This window comes from Capricornis sumatraensis, chromosome 3 (genome assembly GCF_032405125.1).
Source record: "Capricornis sumatraensis isolate serow.1 chromosome 3, serow.2, whole genome shotgun sequence".
Classification (NCBI taxonomy): Eukaryota; Metazoa; Chordata; class Mammalia; order Artiodactyla; family Bovidae; genus Capricornis; species Capricornis sumatraensis.
The window spans coordinates 78,970,353-78,992,295 of record NC_091071.1 but is presented as its reverse complement, the minus strand read 5'-3'; the positions used below and the strand labels follow the sequence as shown (position 1 = coordinate 78,992,295).

General features: G+C 36.9%; 1 protein-coding gene across 3 annotated transcripts in view; it reads left to right on the top strand.

Moving 5' to 3' along the window:
* The window catches only part of SLC4A10 (solute carrier family 4 member 10), a 240,345-nt gene extending 219,273 nt beyond the window's left edge, over window positions 1–21,072 (top strand). For all 3 annotated transcript variants that reach the window (XM_068969333.1, XM_068969332.1, XM_068969334.1), the window contains 5 exons: window positions 1,943–2,116; window positions 2,831–2,953; window positions 12,643–12,710; window positions 15,278–15,394; window positions 21,006–21,072. In XM_068969333.1, coding sequence (XP_068825434.1) covers window positions 1,943–2,116; window positions 2,831–2,953; window positions 12,643–12,710; window positions 15,278–15,394; window positions 21,006–21,072 — 549 coding nt within the window. The remainder of the gene's footprint in view (window positions 1–1,942; window positions 2,117–2,830; window positions 2,954–12,642; window positions 12,711–15,277; window positions 15,395–21,005) is intronic.
* Window positions 21,073–21,943: the final 871 nt, after the last annotated feature.

Genomic DNA, 21,943 nt, shown 5'->3' with positions numbered 1-21,943 from the left:
TTCAAGAAACATGTTAATTCGTTATCCCGTTTGTTCGAAGAATCTTGTACATTACCTGTTTGGCAATATTAAGAAATTTATCTAGGTTTCTTATTGTGCAACATGACAGGAAAAACAGAACATAGTGTTCTTATGAACGCTGTTTCTGTACTCAGATATATAACTACATTTATATTCATTCCAGCACTTTAAGGATCCAAAGTAAAGCAAATGTGCCATTTAAGCAATAACAATGGAATCACCCACACACTGAAGTACAGTTATGCAATAACATAACTTCACACATGGAGAAATGGTAGCTGGGGAAAAAATTAGTTCTATAGAAATTGAAACATTCATTTATAGCCCTGAGGATTTAACTTTATTTTTTTCCCTATTCCTGTCTCCATCATGCACTGAGTTTTATTTATTTAATGACATGTAATTTTAAGAGATATTTAGGAGTTAGAGATAAAAAGACCCAGTGAAATATTTATGGACAATATAGAGAAGAACAGACCAGGAACTAATTCAGCACTTAGTACTCTGCATAGGTTTTCAACAAATTTTTTGGAAGGTATAAATGAATATAACTAAATAAATGGACACTGGATGGACTCAACTATGTGTGATTCTGGTTTAGATGCCCCAGGGAAGGTCATGCTGTGCCATGAGACAGGTAAAAACAGAAGGAAAGTGTTGAACTGGGGATATGAGAAGGTGTCATCATGTAAAACATGATGTATGACACTACACTGACACTTATTTGACTCTATGGGCATTTTTGTTCCTTGGCGTATTTGAGTAATTTTGGAAAGTTTGATGAAGATTGCTTACAATATTCTCATATAAATTAGCTAAGGACTAAATCTAATGTTACTCTTGAAACACATAGGAGATATTCCATGGTATGAAATAGAACTGACAGTGATTGAAACTGTCATTTTCTAAATCATCACTTCTTGTTGGAAACATTGAAAACTGTAAAATTTGGCCTGAGAAAAATTAAACAAAATGATCTGCATAAAACAAAGCTAACATGCAGTACATTTTGTTAAGTAAAATATGATTGAAGATTTCAGATTCTTGTGGACATTTAATCTATAAAATTTGAATTGAGAAAATTAACTTTGATGGATAAAAATATCAAGGCTATTAAAATAATATCTAGTCCAAAAATAAAGTACTGTCTTTATGATAAAGTTTAAACAGAAATAACCTTGACCCAGATGAAAATAATGTTAATAAGATACAATTGGAAATATTATATAAATGAGGAAACTGATCAATAAATTAAACTGTTAAAATGTGCTCTTTATTAATTATTAATACTTTATTAATAATAATTCATTTAGGTTAAAACTTTATGGCCAAGGTATTTGTATTTTTAGAAACAGCACCAAAACCTTTTATGGGGATGAAAGTGACAAGGTCAAAAAAGCAGAGTCAAAATAAGGAGGTACATCCTAAACAGCAGCTGCATGTGAGGTTAGAGCTCAAGACAGAAAGAGCTGCAGTAGAGACTGAGGCCTGAGAATCTAGCAAGTATGTGAACGTTGAAACAGTGGGTATGGATGAAATATTCAGTAAAGAAGGATGCAGGGAACCCCAGTACTTAAAGGACAAATAAAGGAAGAAATTGACATGTGATGATGAAGACGAGGGTGATGATTATGTTTTGTCTCAAGGCTATACTCTCTGAGGGAGCAATGTTTAGCATTGGCATCAGTGTTATTAAACTCTTCCAAATTATAACCTGTATCCACATTGGAGAAAATATGGGATATTATAAAACTGAAGTTGTGGTATTTCAGAAAGCACACTTAACAATCCCATAGTCCTGATGCCCAGATGTCAATGTAAGTGTGATCTAGGTGTACCATATATTGGACTATATTATACATTTACTTGTCCTACTTTTATTGTTGTCTGTAGAAAGCAATTTAGTCTGTTTATCTTTTAGTTCTTTGATAGAATAAAGCTCTTCTGGATGCCTGCAAAACATCAACCAGATTTTATATATCTAAGGCATGTGCCACTTCGAAAAGTCCATCTCTTCACAGTTATTCAGATGAGTTGCCTCGGCCTTTTGTGGATAATAAAAGTTTCACGAGCTGCTATTGTCTTTCCCATGATGGTATGACACTTCTAAGTCAGCTCTTTTTCTCCCTCTGATTTTCTGCTCTCACTAAAAATCCATGAACAAATTAGAACAATAGAATAATTTTGAACAGTTATTGGAAACCTTGGTATAAACTTTAGCCACTAAAACTAGTAATTAAAATTGGGTTTTAGATTATATATGAATTTCAGTGATTCATACTAGTTTTATCTCTATCATTCTGAACATTAGTTTCAATTAATTAAAGTTGGGTGGAAAATGTAAAGTTTCACAATTTAACTTTAAAGATATACTAGCAAATCTGAAAAGTTAAGGAAACTTTAAAAATTAAATTTTATTAAATATTTTAGATGAGTTTCAAATATTTCAAAGCTAAAGTATTAGAATTTGAATGACTATGAATGATTAAAATATTATCAGCATAGTTATAAAGGTTTAATATTCTTAAAGTGTTTTTAAGGAAATGGTCAAAAATATAGTTTTTTTCATTGCTTCTTTAAATGCCTCCTATAATGGGTAAAATCATAGCCATTATTCTGGAGATGTGGTAAGAAAAGAAATTGAAGGAAGCAAAAGTTAGACAATATCTATTATACACACATATATCAAAATTTCACTTTAATATCAGACCTAATTGTAGTTGACTTGTTTCTACCAAAAAACAAAACAAATCTAAATCTCCCATTTATATTTTTTCCTTGTTTTAAAATCTTTTATTATTTCCTTCAGGTGTTAGCTCTGGTATTTGTAAGAAAATTGATGGACTTTTTGTTTACCAAACGGGAACTCAGCTGGTTGGATGATTTAATGCCTGAGAGTAAGAAAAAGAAACTAGAAGATGCTGAAAAAGAAGTAAGTCAGAGCAAAATCAATATCTTATAAAGAAAAAGCAACACGTGCACAAAATTATTGTGTTTATCTTTAGTGATTACTAAGAAGCACAGGTGGACTACTATGAAAGATGAGTGTATCAAATCATAAAGCTGAAACTTGAACAGAGAGAGCATGTATCTTATATGAGCAAACTCTAGTGAAATATGCAAATACTTTGTACTTCATTATCCTTCGAATTATAAGGTTTATTTTTCTGATTTCTCCCCTTAGGATGGCAGAAACTTGCTGATCCTTAACTGTTTCCAAATTGTGATCAAACAGTGATTGCTTTTTGGTTGAATATGTGAGAAGGAAAAAAAGAGACATTGTTACTGTTGATATTTTCCTAGGGAACAAAGTTTTAATCAAAAGATTCTAATTCTAGTTAAAGATAAAATTAGTTATTCTTGAAATATATGGAAATGTTTAATAGGAAAGCATGTTGCTCTGATTTGCTTTCATCACTTCGAGGCCTTTTGGTTAGATCAAGTGTGATTTTCTTTCAAAGTGCTTTCAGTTCAGTTCAATCACTCAGTTGTGTCTGACTCTTTGCAACCCCATGAACCGCAGCACGCCAGGCCTCCCTGTCCATCACCAACTCCCGGAGTTCACCCAAACTCATATCCATTGAGTCGGTGATGCCATCCAACCATCTCATCCTCTGTCATCGCCTTCTCCTCCTGCCCTCAATCTTTCAAAGTGCTTTAGGACTGAGTAAATATTGTTTGAGAAACTTTGGGGATTTTATTACTTTCACAAACTACTGATTTATCCTATTCTGTTTTACATGTTAAAACAATTTAAGTTTTATGACATTTAAAATTCATGTATAAATCTGGATCTATTTTGAAGGCTAGTAGTCATTATATTTTTAAAGTATTGCAAAGAGTATAAATGAAAAGTAAATGACCAGTGCATCATTTAGCAGAATGACTGAGTCCATAAGTTGTAAATCAGAAGAACAAAATTTCTGTGTAACTGGAAATGAATTTGAAAGAAAATACTTAGTGAGACTTGTGCATTATTCCCTCCATTTTTTCTTCTACAAAGCATTCAGTAAATGTATTTAGTTTCCTCTCTGTGGTATATTTTCTCAAGCCATGGGCATATTCCTCGTTCTTCTGGGGAGTTTGTTTGCAAACATTTCAATGGTCTTAAGTTTTACTTAACCATTAGATGAGTCCAGATTAGGCCATGAAGTCTAATGGGATTTCTGCTCAGATGTTTCTACAAACATCTCTACATAATATGTGACTGTCTGGCATGTCTTCACGTTTCCATGGTGAAAAGATTGTCCTATATGTTGTAGAAGGCATACTTTGAATTATACTTCTAGCCATACTAAGGGAATGGCAGATCACTCCAGTATTCTTGCCTCAAGAACCTCATGAACTGTATGAAAATTAATACTGATATAATGTTGAAAATGTCAATATAAAGTTATCAAGCTTCTTTATTTTTCTAGGGTTGATATACTCATATTTAAGTGTGAGAAATGTTTTTTTAAATAGTGCTTTAACTGTTTTTCTGTTTTTTCTAAGCTTTAACTACTTTTCTAAGTTTATACTCTCATTTAAGTGTGAGAGATATTTTAATAGTGCTTTAACTAGGATATTTGGATAATCTGTATATGATTTTAGGGCTTTATTAAAGGTTTGCAGTCCTTCTCAGGTACTATTCAAGAAAAATGCAACAGAATTTGGTATAAAATAAATGTAAATAAAGTGAACATGAGTATAGAAATATTAAAGGCTTAAACTATTCATACTTGACATAATTAAAATTTATTTCGATTGAAAATAATTTCTAAGAAGTTTCAAATTCTAAGGAAGACAACTTTGAATACAAAACTCATTGACCACAAGGTTTTCCTTAGATTCCCTGATAATGAGAATGTTAAGTATTCTGATGCAGTAACTTGTAAATGTAATTTTGCCTTATTTTCCTGCTTTGATTTCCTGTCAAATGTCTTTACTATTTCTGTAGGAATCAGCTAGCAACAGCCCCAGGCATACAATCATATCTTCTACAGCATTCATATTATGCCATATCCGTACCATGGAGTATTCTTGCCCTTCTACTTTGTAAAAAGAAAAATACCATGTATATATCATTGTTATCATCTTTCAGTCACTAAGCCCTGTCCTACTCTTTGCAGCCCCATGGACTGCAGCATTCCAGGCTCCTCTGTTCTCCACTATCTCCTGAAGTTTGCTCAGATTTGTGTTCATCAAGTTTATGATGCTATCTAACCATCTCATTCTCTGCCACCCCATTCTCCTTTTGTCTTCAGTACTTGCCAGCATTAGACTCTTTTCCAGTGAGTTGGCTCTTCGCATCAGATGACCAAAATATTGGAGTTTCAGCTTCAGCATCAGTCCTTCCAATGAATATTCAGGGTTGATTTCCTTTAGGATTGACTGGCTTGATCCATATGAATAGTATATACAATATATTATGCTTAATATTTCTTCCCTTTTTTCATTCAAAGAAAGTTTCATATTCTTCCTTTATATGTCTGTGAAATAGGAGAAAGCAAATTTGACAGTAATCATAAATGTATTAGAATATGCTATTTCCACTGCTGAGAACCATTCACATAGCTGCATATGTATGGTACTCATATGTATGTGTGCCATATGTCCATTTTGGAATTTAGTAACTTCAGATAGGCAGAGATGCTATGGAATGAGCTTCTAATCTTTTTACATTATAGACTCATTATATACCAATGGTTATTGACTGTTTTATGATGTAGATAAAGAATTTAGAAGTAATATTACTAAATCTTCTAAGTATTTTCTAAAAGGATTAAAAAAGAGGTAAAGGATTTATTGAGGAAAAGTTACAGCTGTATCCTTCAGTTCAGAGTATGAGAAAAACTAAAGGAAAATGCCTTACAATACATTAATCAGGTAGGTTTACAGACCTTTAAATTCTCCATTAGATTAATATGATGTATTTTAATGTGATCCTCAGTACTTATAAAAAAACAAGTAAACCAATAATATAGTCATGAAATAATCCATAGTAGGACATTAAAATATAGTTCTGACCAGTGCAACGAAAGATAATTCTACATTTGACAACTGGAGAGAGAAAGTATAATTTAAATATATTAACTTTCTAAGCTGGAATTAGTATTAAAAGAATATGATCAGTATAGAGAGTAGGAAGATTTAAGAAAGATTATACTGAAACTCAGAGAGGGCAATGGCAACGCACTCCGGTACTCTTGCCTGGAAAATCCCATGGACTGAGGAGCCTGGTGGGTTGCAGTCCATGGGGTCGCTGGGAGTTGGACATGGCTGAGTGACTTCACTTTCACTTTTCACTTTCATGCATTGGAGAAGGAAATGGGAACCCACTGCAGTGTTCTTGCCTGGAGAATCCCAGGGACAGCAGAGCCTGGTGGGCTGCCATCTATGGGATCTCACAGAGTTGGACACGACTGAAGCAACTTAGCAGCAGCAGCTTACTGAAACTAAAATTCTGGTTGATTTTCTACTTGGTAACCCAGATTTTGATATTTCATTTGCTTGAGGCTTATGGACTCCACTGAAGAGTATGATCTTACTGTAGCATCTTATACCAAGGCCCAGTCTTCCAGGAAAAGACTGGAGAAGACATTTACATGAATGTGGTAAATGAACAAGTTCTACCCAAAATGTTGCGTTTCTGCAATTACTTAGATTAATTGAGTAACTCTGATTGTGATCCGGAAAGACGGTAAAGAGCAGAAATGTCTCAGTTCACTGAGATTTGAATTTTAAGTAGACTCACCTCTTGTCCTTTTGATGATAGTTACAAGCTTGTACCTTTATCTTTCGGGGCTTTACTATCAGTAGCCCACTTCTGGTCTTATGGCATTGAGAAAACATTAGTTTGACCTTAAAATTCAATAATGAGTTAAGCAGAATAAATAGCTACACAGGCCAGTCCAAGGTCGCAGAGCTTCTGTTCCAAATTTTCATGTACTTCATGCATATGCATATGCATATGGTTCAGTTTTTAGAAAGAAAGGATTATAATCAGGATAGAAATGAATATTGGAACCCTGACATTTTGCACATTGCTCTGTGTAAAGGGAAGACTGCAGAATCAAATTCTGGATGTCCAAATGTGCTCAGAGTACCAACACACTTTACTTCCTACTTCAGTATTCTCTAGGACATTGTACACATTTGACAAAAGGGCTGCTGATAAAGCAGAAAGCCCCCCAGAATGTTTGCTCCTTGGCGAGGGAGGAGGAGGAGGTTAATGTTAGATAAATCCTAGAAATTCACCTCTGCTCAGTGATCATGATATTGACATCTCTTGGTTTGTGGGAGGTTCACTCCAACATATATGCTATGGTGAAGAAAAGGAGGAGTGCAAGTGGGACTTACGATCTGTCTGAAACAGGCTCGTGAGCAAGGCCAAGATTATACATATTAGAGAGCATATCTTATGCTAAGAAAGATCAGCATCAGTTGTGGATTTAGGAAGCGTGGCCTAATTATTGTACAGGCAAATCTTACTTCTAGTTGAATCGCAGAGCAAGGCAAGCCTATTATTCTTCCTCAAGCAGTGGTTTTCAAAGTGTGGTCCTAGGATCTCTGTGGTATCAGCCAACACCTGTCAACTTGTCATAAATCTGAATTCTTGGACCCTACTCCAGAGCTACTGAATCAAAACTCTGGATATGGGCCCAGAAATCTGTGTTAACAAGACCTCCAGGTGATTCTCATGAGTTCTGAAATTTGAGGTATGACCTTTCCTAAACCCCCAAGCTCTGTATCACCAGAATATATTCCTCTAAATCCAGAGTTACTCTGTCAGAATTTTTTAATTTTATAATAATTTTGATAAGTCAATTAGAGAAACTGAATCAAATATGCTGATGAAAAACGTATGTTGCATCCATCTGTTTATATGAATTCTATATGGACTACTCCTCCCCCCCATTTTTTTCTTTTCAGTTTTCATCGTTCAAGTGAGTAGTTGTATGTATTGGCTCTTCTGCATATTGGAAGTCTTAAGGAATATCTCTTATAATATTTTATGGCTTACAAATAATTATAGGGGTGTGCATGTATGTTTGTATGTTTGTATGTGATGTTTGTAGCATTATCTATCCTATTAGTAATTGAGGAAGGAGATGCTCAGGCACTTCATGCATTCTGTTGCATTTCATGTTCTCTTGCATGAAATTGAAGGGGTTGAACTTGATTTCTGAATTCCCTTCCATTTTTTAATATCTAAGAATTCTAAAATTGCTGAATGTTTTCTCTAATACTCTGGACACCTTTGTGAACATTGGCTCTGTGCTGCTGCTGTTTGTACTTTGAGCTGTTTTAGGACTCCTCCATAGATACAGATTTTACATGAAAAATGGATACAGTAGCATGCTATCTGTTTCACTAAAGGTAGAGCACTTATTAGATATCATAATATATGAATTGTATTTTTTACACTATCACAAACCATAATTCAGATTCATGATCTAACTCTATATGTAAACCCTTCATCAAAACACACCACAATTTACCTCTGATTTTGTTTTCCTTTTCTACTTAGCACAGGCGTTTCGCCCCAGCCAGGCTAGCTGTTTGTTATTGTGAAAACATGTCTTATTTATTCCTACCGTTTATTACCTTGTTTCTTCCTACTTAAATTTCTTCTTTTCTATTACCAAACTGATCAAATGAGACTGGCCCAGATACCACTGCCTCTTGTTGTATTCTTCTTACAGTGATCCTTCTTGTCCTCTAAGAGTAAGGTTTATGACTCTCTTTTCATTGTATGCCCAGTACCTAGCATACAACCTGTCATGAGAAATGTATTTGCTTATTGGATTCATGAATAGCTCCTGGATTATTCTTTTTATTCACTGTGTGCTTAGCACATGATACATACCCAGTAAATGTTTGAGTGCTGTTGAAGAGATTCATTTTTAAGCCTCTATATTTCTGCTTTTTACTGGGTATAGAATCAACTATCCTTCACTTGTTTAGTATCAGAACAATGCTTTGGCTATCTGAATAAAAAGTTGGTGTTCAAATCAGACTATGAACATTCCCGTAGTCAAATTGGCAAAACCTCGTCAAGTGCTCTTTGGTAAACTTTGATCATCATCCTTGTAGAACTCAGCAGATTTTTGATGGACACTGTGTAAATGAAATGCTGAATGGAACTCATTTTAGGATATTTAAGACTAACAAAGTTAAGGATACCCAGTAAGCTTTTTGCTTTCTCTCTCTTTCCTTGTATGATGGAGATAAAAGATGTTGTGATTGTCGTGACGGCTAGTGCCTGATTTGACTGCTCCTCCCCAGAAAGTCTCGATTTTTGGCTTCCTCACAGAGCTGCCTGGGATGCAGCCGGCCCTCTATCCCCAAGCTCTGGGGCCCACCCAGCTTCCTTCTGGCACTGAAGGCAGCGGCTGCTCCGCCACCCTTCTCTTCAGATAAGCATGGCTTGGAAATGCTATCTTTAGAGGTGATGAGTTTTTGTTTGGATAGAATTATGACTAGTATAAAGCCCACACATGCTAACAAGCCACAGAGTGCAAAATAATTATTGAAAGTAATTTGAGAGAAAAGTGGAAAATCATCTGAGGAAAAAAACAAAATTGTTCCCAAAGCTTTGATCCAGTTTTTTCTTTTAGATTGAATCTTGAGCCTTAGTTTTCTGCTGCCAGGTAATCCAGGCATTGATGGCACCGTTGTTGTCTTCAGTTCCTTTATTTTTTCCCCAGTTTTTACTCTTTATTATACCTTTCTACCTGGCTTATTTACATTTTATTATGAGTTGGTCAGAAAAGATACTACATACCAATCTTACCTTTCAGTAGACAACCAAGAAAAGAATTACATATTGTTTGTATTTGGTTTTACTTAAATAACATTGGGGATTGGTGATTGTTTTCTCTTTATGTCCCTCCATGTGCCTCATCAGGGCTTCCCTGATAGCTCAGTCAGTAAAGAATCCGCCTGCAATCCAGGAGACCCCAGTTCAATTCCTGGGTCAGGAAGATCCTCTGGAGAAGGGATAGGCTACCCACTCCAGTGTTCTTGGGCTTCTCTTATGGCTCAGCTGGTAAAGAATCTGCCTGCAATGTGGGAAACTTGGGTTTGATCCCTGGGTTGGGAAGATCCCCTGGAGAAGGGAAAGGCTACCCACTCCAGTATTCTGGCCTGGAGAATTCCGTGGACTATATAGTCCATGGGGTCACAAAGAGTTGGATACGACTGAGCAAATTTCACTTTCACATGTGCATTAAGATAACCTTTTCTATAGAAAAAGTAACCTTTTCTTCCTTAAAGGATAAATGTGTTCTACCCATGGCCTCAATGGTGTGCATATAAATTAATATGGTCCATGTATCATTGCCATATATAGAAACTAATCCATTTGCAAGGCATGCATCATTTTAGACTATGGATTAGCTCTGCACAAGTGCTTAAATATATAATTTCAAACCAATGATACTGTCTACTCACTTTGAATTAGTTCTGATGGTACCTTCACATAACATGGGGAACACTCATAATACATAAGAAATAATATATATCTTAGAGGTCTTCAAAGAAAAATTTTCCTTGAAATGTAACAGAGAAAGAGAATAGAATAAATTCCCATAATGCAAAGGGATAACAGCTACATGTCAATAGTATCACAGAGTACAGATATAACACTGGGTTGGTTGGGAGGGCAGCTTCTAAGCAGAGAAATAACAGATCCCATACAGTCCTCTGACCTCTCCTTTATTACATAGCATAGGTTGGGCAGAGGTATTCTAAGGCCTAAGGCCTCAGCAGAGGCTGAGGGCTCAGCAGAGGGGAGCCTGCCTGGTCACAGGTTAGATCTGTACAGACAGCATTTCAAGAGTGAAAACAAGACCTGCCCCCACATTGCCTCATAAATTCATAGGCTAGCTGAAGAGGAGGTAGAAAACACCATTTCCTTTAAGTAACAAGAAATATGGTTGTGGTTCTTCAGATTAGGCAGCATGCAAGTTGAGGACCCTAGGAACAGACTTGTATGCCAGAAAAAATGACATCAACCAAAGCTGATTTAGACCAGCCAAGCTTCTGCTAAGCTACTGAAAGAGGGAAAGCAATGACCCTCCAGGGCCTTCCTTTTTCTCTCTCTTCAGTTCCCAATTTGGTCAGGAAAGTGACCTAGCTCTTCATCTCTCTACAACTTAAAATTTCATTTCTGGAGTTAGGGCCAATAATTCTAACAGTTTTAAATGGCCCCAAATAGTTCTCTAAACTTGAACATTCCTAATTGACCCATTTGAAAATAAATGCATGAAATAGGAGCTATAATCTGTAGCTACTACATTTAATTTTTGGTACATGGAAAAAGGCTAATGATAACATTATTGCAAATTAAACTAGGGTGTTTCAGTGCTACATAAGTTTATCTTCATCCCAAAGATATACTTTTAAAACATTTGTTGTTCAGTTGCTAAGTTATGTCTGAGTCTTTGTGACGCCATGAACTTCAGCACATCAGGCTTCCCTGTCCCTCACTATCTTTTGGAGTTTGCCCAAACTCATGTTCATTGAGTCTGTGATGCCATCCAACCATCTCATCCTCTGCTGCCTTCTTCTCCTCTTACGTTCAATCTTTCCCAGCATCAGGGTCTTTTCTAATGAGTCAGCTCTTCTCATCAGGAAGCCAAGGTATCAGAGCTTCAGCTTAAGCATCAGTCCTTCCAATGAATATTCAGGGTTGATTTCCTATAGGATTAACTGATTTGGTCTCCTTGCTGTCCAAGGGACTCTCAAGAGTTTTTTCCAACACCACAGTTTGAAAGCATCAATTCTTTGGCACTCGGCCTTCTTTATGGTCCAACTCTCACATCCATACATGACTACTAGAAAAACTATAACTTTGACTATATGGACTTTATATATGAAGAAATGAATATATGAAGCATTTCTACCCTTTGGAGAAGGGTGGAATATTGCACTAAAGAAGAAATCTGAGGCCTAAAACAAAAGCGTATAATGAGTCTTAAGTGGAAAGGACTCCTGTGTTCTGGTCCATACAGGGGCTTCTACTTCTCCATATCATCTACTGTCTGTTACCAAGTCTCTAGAGCAATGGTCCTCAGACCAGTGTGGTCTTCTGACCAGCATAATCAGCATCACCCAAGACATGTACTTAGGCCCTACTCCAAATCTACTGAATCAGACTCTGGAGGTACAGCCCAGTAATCTATATGTTTAATAAACCTTCCAGGTGATTCTGGTGTAAACGAAAGTTTGAGAACCACTGCTCTATTAAATACATCTCTTGTTGCTTTCTAATGGAGCATTCTGGGACTGTAATTTCAACTTTACAATAATGAAAATGATTACCAATACATTTGTCCTTGTAAAATTTAGATTTTTGTTTTAATCTGCTTGGAAATTAACCATATTTTATATTGAATGACATGAAGGAGATTGTTGTTAGCATTTAAATTTCTTTGTGGTATGAGACTCTCATTAATTACCTGTTCTTGGTAGCTGATACTTTATTGAAAGGACCTGTGCTAGCATTAATAAATGCAAACAAAGTGGAAGGTTCTGAGGTTAATGAGATAGTGAAATATTAATTTCTGTTTCTTCTTTAATGTAAAATGGAGGCTCATCAGATTCACATTGTATATTTTACATTTGTCTTTCCAGGAAGAACAAAGTATGCTAGCTATGGAAGAGGAGGGCACAGTACAGCTCCCACTGGAAGGGCACTATAGGTAAGATATAAATGTGAAAACACACCAACTGGAGTAATGTAATATGTTGTTATATACGCTACTTGAGAATTTCATGTGTGTGGATTCCTACTGAGGTTTGTTGAAATTGTGTTAGAGTGGAAAGAACTAAAACTGGGTGTTCGATTATCCTGCCCCAGTTCTGCCACTAGAAGCCGTGTGACTCTGGCTAAGTAGCTTAGAATGAAGTGAGGTGGGAAACTGTTCTCTTAGGTCTCGTATTTTATAATGAGCATGAAAGTTCTTGCGTATTCTCTTAAAGTAGCACCTGAAGACAGATCAGTCAGTATTCAGTTCTGGGATAAATGAGTTAGGTATTCACTAAAGCCATCACATGTAAATGTTTGAACTCTGGGAAAAACATAGGATTTACCCCTACTGAAAGACACTTCCAAAGAGATAATCTATTTCCTGAATTGAAGGATTCAGTTATACTGGTAATTTTAGGAAATATTTATGTAACTCTCCAAAATATGCTAATCTTCTTCATGTGCAGAGACATAGCAAAAAAAGCAAACTTCTCTAAGTTATAATAAAAAATGTTTGAAAGTATTTGGCAAAAAATTATATATATGATCCCAAAGTGCTTAAGGATAATTTAGGGCCATGCCAAGAAAAAAAGCATAGAAGGCTTTTGACTAAGGAGGGAATCTTTCATAGCTTTAAAAAAATAGGAGTGGATCTTCAGGGTCTGACTGTCAGATCATATTTCCTAGATATAAAAAATACAATTATCATCTACCACTTAAGAGTGAGCACAAGTACAGAAGATGTTTTTCCCTTTCTCTCTCTTTCTTTTTTTAAAATAATATTTAAGTTTTAAAATCCTGTTGATTGTTTAGTTGAATCAGCATATTCTCAAGTGTATTCTATAGAAATCTGCCTAGTTTCCTGTGGTACCCCTCTTAAAAGGATTTTGTGGTTTAATAAGTCTGAAAAATGTTCTATACCACATTCCAGTTTAGAGTTTCACAATGCACATTGGCGTGTTAAAGAATCTAACCTATACTGGCATTTTTTTTTTAAAAAGTTTAATTTTGTTGTAGCCAGCATTTTTAAAACTCTTTTGCTCACAAGACTCTTTCTCACATAATATTATGAAAAACTTGTATTCTCCATGACTCTTTTGGAAGCTAGTTGATCTCATTCTTTGTTACCAAGGGCTGAATTAATGAGACATATTAAGGAAGACAGATTAGGATGTCCAGATTAGGAAGGAAGGAGTCTGTGAGAACTGTTTTGCTCCAGACTCTCAGTGTTCCTCTTAAAAATTTAATTTGTTGCCCTCTTGTGAATGTTCACAATGAGGGGTATGAGAGGTCAGTTTAGGATTTCTGTAGAACATGACTTTTTCCATAGCAGAGTATCATTTTTACCTGTGGTAGAAAAGAGTACTGATTTCTCACACAATGACACTTTATTTGGCTTGGCCTGTGTTTTATCTCTGTTGATATTTGGTTGCCTTTCTGGCCCTGGGAATGTTTTAGAGAGTTCTAAATGGACTTATAATTGGTGCAGTTTTAAAATGTAAATAAAAAAATGCATTCAGCATAATTACAGGTCCTAATATTACAGACTCCCCCAGCCACTGAATAAAATATTTGTTGAGTGGATATCAAACGTCAGACTTTGTCTAGGTCATGGCAAAACAGCAGAGGACCAATGTTCAAGAATCCTTGTTCTCATGAAGCTTGCATTCAAGTAGAATAGAGGTGGGGGAGACAGAAAATACATAAATGAACAAGGAATATAATATATATTTCAAATGGTGAAAAATGAAACAAAAACACAAAGCAGAAAGAGGGATGAAGTTGCTACGGGGAGATGGAAACAGAAATTTTAAATAAAGCAGTCAACAAAGGCCTATTGGAGCAGGTGACATTTAAACTAAGAATGGAAAGGGTTATTTATATTTAGTTGGCAAAAATGTTTGCTTGGGTTTTTCCTTAAGTTATGGAAAAACCCTTACACACTTTCAGCCAAACCCATACCATGTAAAGGAACATTATAGGCAGAGGAAGAGAAGTGCAAGACCATGAGGGAGCACCAAGCCTGTGGGGTCCCAGGAGTCAGGAGGCCATTGCACTGTAGCTGGAGAGGAAAGAGCAGGGGAGTAATAGCAGAAGGTGAAGCTGCGGGGGGAGCAAGCAAGGGGCAGAGCCTCAGCCCCGTCCACTGGGCTTTTACTTTGAGTGGCTGGGAGCCAGTGTGGAGTCTGAGCAGAGGGGCGAAGTGCTATACTGGGCTATGGATACAGGGACAAGAGGCCCAGCAGTGGCCATGCAGAACCTAAACTCCGCTGTTGGGAAAGAACTAGGAAACCTGTACCCCAAACCAGTTTCTGTATAACTGGAATCTTTCATTTAGATTTTAATTTTTCATAGTTGTGAAATTGTTTGGAGAGAACAATTATTAATAATACTTAATTTTTAATTATCAAAAATTCTGCACAGAGGCATAATACTGTCCTATATTTAGTATCTATGGATAGATAACTGCAGTTTCTTATTTAATGTTTATTATCTCATTTTGGGTAAACTCCTATCTAGAGATGATCCATCTGTGATCAATATTTCTGATGAAATGTCAAAGACTGCCTTGTGGAGGAACCTTCTGATTACTGCCGATAACTCAAAAGATAAGGAGTCAAGCTTTCCTTCTAAAAGGTTTGAATTCTAAAATAATGTGAATTTGTACTGAACCCAGTCATTTAATGACATGACTCCATGAGCAAAAGAATAGTATTGGTTTCCATTTAACTTAGTTCTAAAATATTTCAGAAAATTAAAAAGTGGTTAGAAATCACAAAGATCCCATTTGTTGGTATGTTTTCAATATCCCCCTTTCAAATTAAAAGCTCACTCCAAAACTATGACAGTGGGGAGAAGTGGGGCTATAAATGAGTTTCAATGCAGGACATTTTTGGACATTCATTTTGGCCTACTCTTTGACAGTAGGATTTTAGTGTATTCCTTCATCATCCACTTCTTAGGACCCCCTTAGATGTCTGACCATATTTTGCATTCTCCTGTTGTTCTTTTTAAAACCCATATGGCACCTGCAATGGTAATTTTGTATTTAGTTTATTTCCAGTCCCTTATTCCAGCCCTGAAAAATCTTCCCTAACCTTTTTACCCCAAAACTTCCAGCTCCAGAAAGTTTTATGCATTTTTCTTCTCTGTATGCAAACATTACATACAACTCCTATAGCTGTGGATGACAGTTTTAAATGCATGAGGTGGAAAGAATGTGTTCTTAAATACCAAGAGTCATCACAGGATTTCCAAAATGCATTTTCCAGAATTTATAAGTAAGAGTTCAAACCATCTTGTCTTCTTAGATGTTGATCTGAAGAAAAATCTCTGTGTTATGCTAATATTTCTTATTAAGAGAGACTGAGGGATTTGGAACAGTGTTTAATTATTAATTTCCTTTATTTTTATGACCTTAAATTAACTTTTTCTACTTAATTTTTTATATTACATTTTTGTCATAAGCTCCCCTTCCTAATCACTCTAGAAGCTGATTTCCCAAAGGTAAGACCCTTTCCCTCAAACCTATTCCTTGGTTGCATTTCCTTTTGTTAAGTGGTGTCTTCTAGAAACCTGGTCAGCCTATGTTCTTTGTGTGAGTTTTGGGGAGGCAAAAGGCATGGAGAGTCTTGGGCTTAGGTCCAGTATCAGACTGTTTACAGTGTTCCTATAACTGCTCAGCTCCTTAAGAGAGTTTGCAACTTAAGTACTTTTTTCCCCCACATGACTTATACAAATGCATTGTATATAAATCAATAAGTCTAATAGAGCTGTATTTTGTAATACATCAGATTTCTGTATTGGAAAAAGAAAATGTATCCCTTGAATTAAGAAATTGTAAAGCTGAGAGCTTCCATTTAACATGCCTCCAAAACTGCAAGCTTTATCTTCATGAGAATTATTTGGAAGCATGGGTTAGAAGAAGAAGCAACATTAAACTTAGAGACTGTCTCCTGTTGCTGGTTTTTTGTCACCCCAAAATGGCATGCTGCTTCAGTGTCATATCTATGTCAAACAGCAGTGGATGTGCAGAGAGCCTAGGGGTCTTCACCCCGTAAAGCTAGGGATTACTTCCAGTTATCTCTCTCTCTCTCCCTCTTTCTCCCCATCTCCCTCTTTCCCTCCTCAGATAGCTCCAACACTTGTTCCAAAAGTTACTTGAAAGTCTCTTTCAAAGACTTCTGGTCGATATTTTCTCTTTTAACAGGGCTTTAAAATCTTCATGTATTTCTTTGCTTGGCTCAAGTGGAAGTAATATTTTATTCTAAGCCATGCTTGATCTTCCTTTCCTAAAGATCCCTGCTGCAGTCTTATAGAGTCATCCTCGCAGTAACTCTGTTTTGTTAGAAGTCTTGGAAGAAAATCAGAGTCATGAGAAGGGTAGTTCCTCAAAAATATTGAAATATATGCTTGGGGACCCTTTCTCATTAAAAATATGGCATTTTTCTGATTTTTAAAAATGTGAACCCCAAGTTTATGAGCTCAAAATAAAATTCCAGGCATGAGAATATGTGGGAAATTTGAGGCAATCAAATTTAGAGATTGCTTTTCTTCCGGCAATATAGATGAAAACGCTTTCCCTATTTTCCTTTGGTTCAAGCAGCAGTTTTATGTCATGATATTTTAGGTACTCCTTAAAGTAAGTGTCATGTGATGCTTTTCACCAGAAAAATTCAATTGTTTAAAATATCTATGTCAGATTACTTCTCACAGTAGATTAATTCTAGTGAACAATGTACCGTGCTTAAAAGCAGATCCAATTTTAAATAGATCATCCTTTATATTTTCATATAACCACTTTTTTTTTCTTATTCTTTGAACATATGTTCCCACTAGCATAAGATTCAAACTATTGTGGAATGAAAGTTTGCCCAGTTTTCTTTACCTTTAAATGTGATAAAAATCTGTAGCTTTCCATGTGATAAAATGTCTATTGGTTAGTGATTAATGTCTTCGTAACGGTGGAAACTGGCAGAAAGAGTGTGGCTTCTGGAAATCCTAAAACCACCAATACTAGTAACAGCAACACTCCCAAAGCCACTGCTCTCTCGGTATGTGTTGAAGGCGCTGCAGTCTGATGACTAGGAACTGTAGGAATGCTATACCTGCTAGAGTTTCCACTGGCAAGAAAAGCCCTGAAGACCAGCCTCCCAGGGTCTGACTCTCGAGACCTAAGCTGGCTTCCCAGTGTCTCTGATTCCCTAGCCCTAGTTGTTTCCCTCCTGTGCCCACTATAGGCCCTACTGCCTATCAGAGACGCCCAGATACCTTCTTCTGAGTGGCAGAATGTAGCAGTTATATTTTCTCCATTATTTCATTTACTTTACTTGTCTAAAAAAATTCATCCAGTTTAACTGAAAGAAGGATCCAAGAGCTGACTGTGGGCTCTACCACATCTGTGGGGTGTCTAATCTGATCCTAGCTCAACAGCGCTATGCAAACCTGTGACAAGCTCCTCCACAGCTTTTTTAAATGAACCGGTGAAGACCGGTCCCATAAAAAACCGCATTGACTGCGAGTAGGTGGGCAACTGCTCTGAAAAACTGACACCCAAGAGCAGCATTTCTTGGGCAGGCACCTGGCAGCACTAGGTTTTGTTTTGGTGGCAGAGGTGGGGTCTAGGGACTCTCTCCCCACTTTGCTCTGTCCCTCCACCCCACCTCCCTCTGTGTTGGGTGTTTCTTAATGCTGTTTTGCTAGGCCTCAGCCCTCTCATGACTGCTTGGTAAATGTTGTGTATATCAGCTATTATGGTGTCATTGACAAATAACAGTTTCATAGCTTGCTTGGCAGCATGAAGGTAGTGGGTCATGTTTTGCCCTCTCTTGAAATATGACTTCCTTATGTTTTGTCTCATCCATCTTGTGTCCCCTGGTCCTTATAGAGTACCTGGTATATAATAGATATGCAATCTGTGTTTATTGTGGTAGCATGTAATAGATATGATATAAATTTAATACATACATCTAATGTATTTGTTACAATGGGAGTTTAGAATTGGTTGGCATCCTGAAAATGATGTAGCAAGGAATCGAGTAATAGCCATGCACTAAGAAGATTCAAGTCAATAATATTTTTCATGAAAGTCTTGAGCGAGTTTTAAAATTTTTACTTCACTGATGAAATCTGACCTGATACCAAAACTACTGGTTTTAAAGAGCAGGGTGGGCAGGGAAGGGGGAAGCCCAATCATTTAATTGGTTATTGTTTTGTCACAAACAACCAGTATGACCAAAGCAGGACATCAGAAGGAAGCATGTCTGTGAATTAAACTGACATTCTGAATGGCTTTTTTTCTTTTTTTTTTGTGGCTAATGGGGCTGTGGGAGTTTGCTCATTTATCAAAAGGTTATGGAACATAGTGCACATGGGAATTGTGCAAGTGTAGAGACCAGTGTGTCTCCGTCTCCACAGTCTCCCATAGATAGAATGTGCTTTTCTATCTTTCAAAAGATAGAGTTCACTGGAATTGAGACGATTAGCCTCAGGATTCTGATATTCAAGCTGCAAGAAAATGAGAGGCCATTTAGTCCAAAACTAATTGACAGATGAGGAAACCAAGTCCCAGATAAATTAAATACCTAGTCCAAGGTCACATAGCTCCTTCTTCGCTTCCGGAACTGAATGTCGTCATCTGACTCTAAGCCCAGGGCTTCCTCCACTGCTCTATGCTGCCCCTTTTCATTGGCTTTGTTTTCCAGAAGAGATTGGGAGTCAGGTAGTAGTGCCCAGGGAAAAGTTAATTTGGAAAGTAGGGTAGCAGACACTTGTCATCTGAAAGGAACTTAAAGTAGAAGAAAGTGAGTCATGCAGAGAGAGGAGTTAAAAATACAGAGTTAAGCCTCTCAACACATCATGTGCACACTGTCATCTTTTCTCATGGAAGGAGAAAAGAAAAGAGAAAAAGTTGCTTTGCTCTGACCTGTAAGGAGTGTGTGCTGTGAAGTGTGGCAGGCACAAACCCGGGTGCCATAGACACCCGCTCACACCAGCTCTCAGCGCTGGCAGCGTGCCACAGATGGCAGAAGCTCCAGCACTTCTTACCTGATGGCGCCGGGTGGTGGTGACAACTGAGAAGGGCTGTTTCTAGCTTGAATTGGAGGAAAAAACAATTTAAAAAACACATTCTTAAAATGTGTCTAAGTTATTGACCACTAAGAAAGCTGCACAGGAAGCCCCGTAGGAGAACGGGGGTTTTAACTGTCACTTTTTCACTTGGAGGAGAGTTATATAAAACCAAGGGTTTCCCCACCATCAACCATTTCATAGTTACACTGAGCCAAAATTAGCACTAAAAATGTATGGGTTCTTGCAGCTGAGGGACCCAAAGGCCGACTGTGGGTTGCCCTCGAGTCAGCAGCAGGAGAGGCCGGAAAGAGGCCTCAGTGTGGGGCTCGCCTGTGCTGCACATGGTTGGGAAGGAGCCGAGCTGCCCTCTGGAGCATGTGCTCTTGGTGTGAGCTTTCTGTGTGTCAGCACATTATTTGAATTTTGCATAAAAACTGTCAACTTGAGATTAGGTAAATTATGTTTTGGAAAAATATTTCTTAAAAAAACAAGCGAGTCACATTAACAGGTTGCCCATTGATAAAGTTAATTGGAGGATAGTTAAAACAGAAGCCACTTGGGAATGGGTTTGTTCCAAAAGGAGTGAGGTGAAACATGATTCCTCTAATGGACAGGAGGAGTTTGTGAGGAGATGGCATGGGTGTTTGGAGGGCAGTGTGCTGGGTGACCAGGTCCTCCAGACCAGCGGAGGCATGCCTGTTCCCCTAACACTGCAGTTCTCACGCAAGATCAGAATCCAGTCTGTTCACAAAGGACGCGGCACTTGCAGCAGGGCCCAGAAATACCTACTGCGACATCTCGTTTATGTCATTCATCGTACAGTGCTATCTTAAGACAGGGAGGGGCATGACTGGCATTTGCAACAATCATCAATGATTCATTTGGCCAAATGAGGACCATGGTATTAATCTTGCATGCTTTGGGGGCTGCTTTTAAAATGTCTGGTTTTGTTTTTTAGTTTCTGTGTTTTGAATTTTCCTTTTTCTGCAGTTCTTGGTTTCTACCTCACTGAGTGCAGAGGATTTTAATCGTTGTTATCTATTGATGCTTCACAGCATGAAAAAGCAATGCCTAAGGGCCCTTGTGGTCATTGAAATTGATGGGTTTTGTGTCTGAATGAGGTCTCCCAGGGGCCTCACTGGATTGAAGTAATACATTTCTCCTTTTTCCCCTGTAGCATTGAAAGCCGAAAAGAGAAGAAAGCTGACTCAGGGAAAGGTGTTGACAGGGAAACTTGTCTATGACTGATCTTCAGTTTATTTTTTACATATATAAGAGAAGAGTGCCACAATTATTCATAAAACCGCTTTGATCATGTATTATAAATTCTGTCTTTCATCTCAAATCCACCTTCATACTGTAAGTAGTGCAATACTTGTTTCATTACTGTGTTTAAACTTCTGAACAGTGAGACACCCTTGTGAGCATATATAAAAGCTAATGCAAGAATCTCTGTGTTCCTTGCTGTATTTTAGACATTTGTAAACACTAGATTCTCATTGTCAGTTTTACGAGAGCAATAGCTTTCTTAAAGAGATAAGTCATATTTACCTAGTTTGTATTTTCCTACTTAGGGACCTGAAGATACCTGATAATTTCATTCAGAAGAATTTTGGAAGGTAGTCTTACTTTTTATTTTTTATAGCTTAGCATTAGTGACTTATTTCAAAATACCCAAATCAAAAAGTTAGTTTGAAAGCATTTTTAATAATTGTATTTATGCATTTCCTTGATTTAATATGATATTTAATACTTAAGAATTTATACGTAACTAAAACTTAAAGTCATTTTGGAAAATATATATGGAAACCTATTCACAACTTGTTTAAAAGAATCAGATACTAATGCAAAGAACCAAGTAGTATTTGCTTAATATTCAAGTTTTGATTACATGATCAAATACTAAGCTTGTATGAAATGCTTTAGAAAAACTTTGTAGGTTTTGTGAGATTTTCAATATAAATCTTTATCAGAAATATATTGTTAAATTTATCTCCCATTGACAACAAGTCTTTTTCCAAATAAGCCTATTATATACATACTTATGGAATGCCACGTGGTGAGTCATTGTATGTGAAATTCCATTCCTGTACATTTATTCCACTGCTAAAGGTC